Raw genomic sequence first — 8,070 nt, 5'->3', positions numbered from 1 at the left:
ACCATGCATGAGACTTTCAAAACATATACAGAGGAAAACAAGTTTACTCAGGAAGGAGCTAAAAAACAGTCTCTCTCCTTACCCCACTTTCAACCACCTCCAAGAACAATAAACTAGATCTAGAAAATATAAATGGGTCCCGCGCCTTTGGGAGGCTGAGGTGAGTGGATTGCCTGAGCCCGTGGGTTCGAGACCCGCCTGGGCAGCGAGACCTCATCTCTACAATAAATCAAAAAATCAGCCGGGCATGGTAGCGCATGCCTGTAATTTCGGTTACTCAGAAGGCTGAGGCGGAAGGATCGCCTTTCCGCCGGAGCCCAACAGGCGAGGCTGCGGTGGCCGGGAGCGGCCACTGCACTCCAGTCTGGGCAACTGAGTGAGACTCCAACTCAAAAAAAAAAAAAAACCCCAAAAAAATAAAATATAAATGGGTAGGTTGTCTACATCTGTAACATATAAATGATTCAGTAACTAAAAAGAGGGAAAAGCAAACAGAGGAGATAGGAAGCATTTCTCATCTCCGCCGTTTTAAAATTTATTTTCCAGTTTAGCATGTGGTTTTGCAAAGCAGTGTGGCTACTTTGGGTTCATGATTCAATTCATATTCCTAATAATAGCACTTTGCTGTAATAACTGTTGGTATTCAATATACCAAACAGTGCAAGAGAGTCTGGAAAAGTCTGCATGAAGAGGACATCTACCAGATATTACTAAAAAGTGAGAACATAAAAATCTACTTTGTTTTCATTTTGAGCAATATGTAACTTTGTTACCTTGTCACCAATTTTTTTCTGCAAAAGAAAAAATGTACAATTTCTAAAATATCCAGAAACTTTCCACATTTCACAACAGGGCAACGAATATTTACATCTAATGTACTATGCCATATTAATGCAACCTACTGACATCTGTAGTTTTTCAAAAATTTAACTATAGTATCTTAAAATATTAAATAAAACAATACTCCCACCTAGTGGGTAAGAGGAAAATGGCTTATTTTAGTTGTGAACAATACTACCATAAATAAAGAACTAACACTACAATTCATTTTTTACAAGTTTATTCTTTTTTATTGTCCTCAAAATATACCCCCACTCCCAAAAGAAATAACCTACAAAACAGTACATACTGCTCCCCTCAAAAGAATGGATAATATACGTTACAAAACAATCTTTTGGATTATGTATAAATGTTACTCTGAACCTCATTTGTAGTCATCAATTTCTTCAGTATCTCTGTGCTCTGGGGAATATTCTGGAAGGAGAGAAAAATGTTAAGAATACAGTGAGACCAAGAATTCAGGTATGGGCAACATGCACCCCAATGTCCCATACTCTTGGGACTTGAAGAAGACGGGACGGTACCATGAGGCAGATGTGGCCCTTGTTCTCTTCCAAACCAAAAGGCAAGCAGGTCAAACACCACAGTATGCCTTTACTCTACCCAAAACTCTGATGGCCTCCTGGCCTCTGGAGGAGGCCTTCCAATGTGATCTCTTCCTCTTTCCTCTCCCTAGTCCAATACTTTCACCACTCTCCTCACACCTCCCCACAATATGCTCACACTGCTTCCCCCCATACATTTTGGCCCACTAAGGCTCACTCATCTTTCAGCTCCAGTTAAGCTGCCATCCACTCCGAGAAGCCCTTTCTCAGGTTAGCCATTCACTCTGCCTGGCTGTGTGCAACATGGTACTGCACTCCATGTGCCCAGCACCACGGTCACCTGCACCAACTCATAGCTCGGGAGCTGACTCAGTTCTGGGGACCCAGCAGGAGGTATTCAAAACAATCCTACCTTATTGAATAATAACACTTCTAAATTAAGAGAAACGATGAACTGACTCAAGATGATGTATTTGGTCATTAAGAAAACAGCATTCTCAGGCACAGTGGTGTGCTCCCAGCTGCTTAGGAGGCTGAGGTGGGAGAATCATCTGAGCCTAGAAGGTTGAGGCTGCAGTGAGCCATAACCATGCCACTGCACTCCAGCCTGGGTGACAGAGATCACAACTCAAAAAAACAAAAACAGGCCAGGCACGGTGGCTCATGCCTATAATCCCAGCACTTTGGGAGGCCAAGGTGAGACGATTGCCTGAGCCCATGGGTTCGAGACCACCCTGGGCAACTTGGCAAGATATCATCTCTACAATAAATCAAAAAATTAGCCGGGCATCGTGGTGCATGCCTGTCGTTCCAGCCAAGCAGAAGGCTGAGGCACTAGGATCACCTGAGCCCAGCAGGTCGAAGCTGTGGTGGCCACTGAGTGTACCACTGCATTCCAGCCTGGGTGAGAAAGTGACATTCCAACTCAAAAACAAAAACAAGAGAACAACATTCTACAGAACAACTCTCCCACTAATCATTATCCTCAAAGCAAGAAATGAAATGGTTAAAAATAAATTTCTGCTTCAAAGGGTGTTCATTCATAAAAGCTGAGCATTTCTTTAAGCCATATATAATAGATGATATACGAGTTTCTTTAAGTCCTATATAACATGATATGATACACAAGTCCAAACATTTATGAAGCACCTGAGGGCTGAGCAGTCCTATAGCAGTGAATAAAACTGACCTGGTACCTGCCCTTGGAGAAATGACACCTAGGTTAAGTGGTATGAATCCATTAGCTAACTACATAAGCAAACTATCAGCATATACTTTGAAAGGAATGCTCAACATAAAATAATTCAGTTTGTCAGAAAGATTATCCCTGGCTCAGTTAATTTGAAAGATATGCTTGAAGTATACTAAATTAAAGAGTTTTATGGCTTAACCCTTCAACAAATGGTTATTGAGGGTTTTTTCTAGGTGGCAGGCATGTGATGAAGCTGAGATACTTTAAAAAAAAAAAATCACCGGGTTCAGTGGCTCAGCCTGGGAAGCTGAGGTGAGTGGATTGCCTGAGCCCGCGGGTTCGAGACCCGCCTAGGCAACTTGGCGAGACCTCATCTCTACAATAAATCAAAAAAATTAGCTGGGCGTGGTAGCGCATGCCTGTAATTCCGGCTGAGGCGGAAGGATCGCTGGAAGGCTGATCCTCGGAAGGCTGAGGCGGAAGGATCGCCGGAGCCCAGCAGGTCGAGGCTGCGGTGGCCGGGAGCGGCCACTGCACTCCAGTCTGAGTGATAGAGTGAGACTCCAACTCAAAAAAAAAAAAAAGAAAAAAATCATGGTCCACAAAGAGCCAACAATCTAGTAGGAAACTAATTTACAAGACCTGTGAAATGAGACAACTCCAATAAAACTTAACAAAAAAGTCTTCATAGCATTAATGGCCATTCCCTGTTTCATTCTGTGGAATCATGTTGTTAAAACCTCTTTTCTTTAAAGAAGTAGTCCTGGCCAGGCACGGTGGCTCATGCCTGTAACCCCAGTATTTTGGCAGGCTGAGTCGGAAGGAATGCTTGAGCCCAGGAGTTCCAGACATAGTGGAGATCTCCACAAAAAGTTAAAAAATTGGGAGGGAGGAACACACCTCATCAACAAGGGTACCTGCATAGTGAACATTTGTATACCTAACCCTGAATTGTACCCCACATCTTTAAAATAAAAAAAGTTAAAAAAAATTTTTTAATTAGCCAGGCATGGTGGCACACGCCAATAGTCCCAGCTACTTAGGAGGCTGAGGCAGAAGGATCATGTGAGCCCAGGAGTGCAAGGCTGTGATGAGCCGTGATCGAGTCACTGCACTACAGCCTAGGCAACAGAGTGAGACTCTTTGACTCTAAAATAAATAAATAAATAAAGTCCTTAAACTGGGGGCAAAGGACTTCCAGAAAATCTCTTAGAGAAAGTAGCAGGGTCCCTAAAGACCTAAAATTACAGGCAAACATATTTGTGCATGTGCTCAAATTTTTCTAGAAAAGGAGCCCGCAGAAATGAACTGAGGGCAGGAAACAGGTTCATTATATCATTTTCTCATCTTTACATGTCTAGTCCCCTGTAAAATTCAGTAATTAAATGTTATAGTAATTTGATCAATACTACACTCAAAAATACCTTTTCAATAATTATAACATTCCAAATTAGAGAAACTTCTTGAATATAAAACCATCTGTCCAGAGACATGAGATTTCATTGTATTGCATTAATCCATTATATAAGAACAAAGTATTCATCAATTTATAGAGGTATATATACAAGAGAGGGTGACAAATTCAAACTGCCAGATAAGGACACATCACTTTGAGAAGGATCTCCACATGATGCTTAGAATTTAAGTTCACACCATACATATATATTTGTCATTAGGTTCATTGTACTAACTCAGCTAGTAACTTAAATGAGTTCAAACCTTACCTTAACCAAACTTTTCAAGCTTCTGGAAGAAAGTATAGGCTTAAAAGCTTCAACTGTAATTAGATCTAGTTTCATCACATCAGTGTAACACAAGTACAGTATTGCAGGGATTTTCCAAACTTGACAGTAACTCAGAACTATGAATATACAAGAACAAAAACTAAGTTTTCTATTATATGATTTTTAAATTAAATACCTTTAAATAAAAGACTGCTTTTAAAAAGTCATCTCTGTTGCTTCTTTTAATCAAGGCATTTCCTGCCATTTTGAACCAATTATAATAAATGTAGTTTCTTTCAAAGTCAACTTATTTTCTAAATAATCTTCTGCTTTTACAAATATTATATTTGTTTTACATACTGAACATACTGCTGAGATAGTTTTAAGCAGCTGAAAGATTAAAATCTTACAGACTATAATAAAAAAAGTAAATATATGTAAGTAACAAATAAGAGCATAATGCATAATGTGAAATATTTATCCATTTCTCACTCTAGAAACTTAACATTAAAGGCAAAAAAAAAGTTCTTTTGACTTTAATACAAATCATTTAACAAATAACAAGTAATTACATAACACTAACCACTGAAAAGTAAATGGCAATTTATTCCTCACATGATAGCAGGATACAAGTAGTGACAATAATAAAAAAAAATACTAAAGCAACAATCAAGATTTAATATTTAAAGTTTTATATTTTGATAATTAAAACATACTTTACCAACTTTTCATACCAACATTTATATTGAACTCTGGCTTGCATTTTAAGTTATCAAAGACAAAAAAGAAAACAACGCAACTCTGAAGTGTAATAAATCCACCAGGTATAGTACCTCACATCTGTAATCCAGCAATTTGGGAGGCCAAGGTGGAAGGATTGCTTGAGCCCAGAAGTTCAAGACCAGCCTGGGCAACATAGCAAGACCTCATCTCCCAAAAAACATTTTAAAAGTACCTGGATGTAGTATTAGCACACACTTGGAGTCTCAGTTATTCAGGAGGTTGAAGCAAAAGGATCACCTGAGCCCAGGAGATTGATGCTGCGGTACATGACTGTACCACCACACTCCAGTCTGGGCAGCAGAGTAAGACTCCAACTCAAAATAAATTTAAAAAAAGGAAAAGAAATCTAAGTTGCTCTCTTGACTGTGTGTCTGGAAAATTTTAAAACTCAAACCAAATATACTGACTGTATTTGTTAACTACTGACATTGAATATTAATAGAAATATATTGCTATCAATCAACATTAACCACCTCAAAAGATCTCCATAGTGAAAGTAACAAGTCTTAATAAAGCAATAACGGTATATAACACAAAGTTATAAATTTTAATACCACCTGCTGCAGGAAGATCATGTACTATGTTCGGTTGTTCCAGCAGTGAACAACACGCAGGGTCTTTGAAATTCTGTGTTTTTAGTGCTTTCAGGAAAGGAGCAGGAAGGCTACCAGTAGATTCTGAGGTTTTATAGTCGGTAACATGCCGACATGTGAGAATGGTTACTTGCGTGTTCTTCCTTGTGCAAGAGCCAAAAACCTAACACAAAATTGATTTCAAATTAAAAAAAAAATAACAAAACACATAATTTTGTCACAGAATGGAAATGTTCTTCTAATTATTCATCCAGCACTACAGCAGTAACACCATGCCTTGCTGGGGTGGGAATGTGCCTTTGCTGTTCTGACCTGGGTTTGACCTCGGTTCTACTTTCTAGGTGGGCAACCTTACCCAAGTAACTTTCCTCATCTGTGAACTAAGGTCAGTACTACTTACCTAAGGCGCCTGTGATGTTGAGTAAATGAGATCACAAATAAAGAGCACCAGAATAGTAACTACAGGACTATTGTTCAGAGAAAACGAGTCACAAGCACAGGCCCAATATTCATCCCCTCTCTATTCACCAAAGTTGCTCAGAAAATAATTCTTATGAAACTTTTTGAGTTACTACAATTATAGGCAAGTTTCAATCAATCGAGACCTCAATGTCTTCTATAATCTGAAGAGTCTGGATGTGATAGATTTCCAAGAACCCTTCTACCTTCTAATAAAATCTAAGGTGATTTAAACAAAGAAAGCAGTTATTTTTTTTTTTAAACTAGATTTTAGGTTACTGCACCTTGTTTGAAAATATTTTATTTGAAGAAAGTAGCTATTTCCAGTAATAACAACAGAACTGATGATTTTATATTAAGTGCCATTAATGATTTATAAGACTAATTTCCATTATATCATAACTTTGTAAATAAATACAAAAAGTTAACATGATATTTGTTACCAAGTAAACCCATTTAAGAAAATAAATTATTCGTAGCCGGGCTCGGTGGCTCAGCCTGTAATCTCGCACCTTTGGGAGGCTGAGGTGAGTGGATTGCCTGAGCCCACGGGTTCGAGACCCGCCTGGGCAGCGAGACCTCATCTCTACAATAAATCAAAAAATCAGCCAGGTGTGGTAGCGCATGCCTGTAATTCAGGCTACTTGGAAGGCTGAGGCGGAAGGATCGCCGAAGCCCAGCAGGTCGAGGCTGCAGTGGCCGGGAGTGGCCACTGCACTCCAGTCTGGGTGACAGAGTGAGACTCCAAGTCAAAAAAAAAAAAAAAATTATTTGTAAGGCCTAATTTATTTTCCACTTTATAAAACTTACAGTCTAATCCCACAATACTTGAGAACTCTGTTAGACTATGTGTAAGTATCAGGATTATGTGGCTGTCGTGACCAAAACAACAGGGCCACCCAAAGAATACTCCTAAATTTAAAAATGTTGATTAAAATATTTTGTTTTGGGCTGTGCTTGGTGCCTCGGCCTGTCATCCCACGCTTTGGGAGGCCAAGGTGAGTGGATTGCCTGAGACCGCAGGTTCGAGACCCACCTTGGCAACTTGATGAGACCTCATCTCTACAATAAATCAAAAATCAGCCGGGTGTGGTAGCACGTGACTGTAATTCCGGCTACTCGGAAGGCTGAGGTGGAAGGATCACGGGAGCCCAGCGGGTGGAGGCTGTGGTGGCCGGAAGCGGCCACTGCACTCCAGTCTGGGCACTCTAACTCAAAAAAAAAAAAATTTGTTTTGGAAATGCATAATTTTATATTTTTGCAAGTGTAGAATATATACTCATTTGTTCCACGGTACAAAAATAATAAAGTCTTTTTGACATAACAATCATTCTACATTAAAAATACAAATTAAAACAGTAATTTCTGAACCTTCTAAGATCTGACCCTCTCCTAAGAAAAATACACATAGATACAGTGAACATAAAATCATGCATATACTTGTAAGATGATTTACAAATCTTAAGTTCTTTCATGAAATGCATTTAATAACATTTAATAAATGTTTCTAAGTATGTCAGCTAGTTTAAAACAATTGTACAACACATTTTTTTTAATACAGGGTTTTACTCTGTCACCCAGAATGGAATGCAATGGCATGATCAAGACTCACTATAGCCTCCTGGACTCAGGCGATCTTTCTACGTCAGCCTCCCAAGATGGGACTACAGACACAAGCCGCATGCCCAGCTAATTTTTCCATTTTTTGTAGAGATGGGAGTCTCGCTTTGTTGCACAGACTGGTCTCAAGCATCTGGCCTCAAGCAATCCTCACCTAGGCCTCCCTAAGTACTGAGATTATAGGCATGGGCCTATACCTATATGAAAATACACCTGCTGGGCTCGGTGGCTCAGCCTGTAATCCCGCGCCTTTAGGAGGCTGAGGTGAGTGGATTGCCTGAGCCCGTGGGCTCGAGACCCGCCTGGGCAACTTG

General features: G+C 39.7%; 1 protein-coding gene across 5 annotated transcripts in view; it reads right to left on the bottom strand.

Annotated features, from left to right (window-relative positions):
• Positions 1-1,043: 1,043 nt before the first annotated feature.
• PSMG1 (proteasome assembly chaperone 1) overlaps positions 1,044-8,070 on the bottom strand; it is an 11,549-nt gene continuing 4,522 nt past the window's right edge. For 4 of the 5 annotated variants that reach the window (XM_021711712.1, XM_008056774.1, XM_021711710.1 and 1 more), the window contains 3 exons: positions 5,642-5,840; positions 4,302-4,438; positions 1,044-1,254 (listed from right to left, as the gene is read on the bottom strand). In XM_021711712.1, the coding sequence (XP_021567387.1) occupies positions 1,180-1,254; positions 4,302-4,438; positions 5,642-5,840 (411 nt within the window). In that variant the 3' untranslated portion in view covers positions 1,044-1,179. Of the gene's footprint in view, positions 1,255-4,301; positions 4,439-5,638; positions 5,841-8,070 lie in introns of all 5 variants that reach the window. The other variant, XM_021711709.1, reaches the window with a different exon arrangement.

This window comes from Carlito syrichta, unplaced genomic scaffold (assembly GCF_000164805.1).
Source record: "Carlito syrichta isolate Samal-C Ts95f unplaced genomic scaffold, Tarsius_syrichta-2.0.1 Scaffold302518, whole genome shotgun sequence".
In the NCBI taxonomy this organism is placed as follows: Eukaryota; Metazoa; Chordata; class Mammalia; order Primates; family Tarsiidae; genus Carlito; species Carlito syrichta.
Note: the sequence above shows the minus strand (reverse complement) of the source record. Positions and strands in the feature narration are given on the sequence as shown.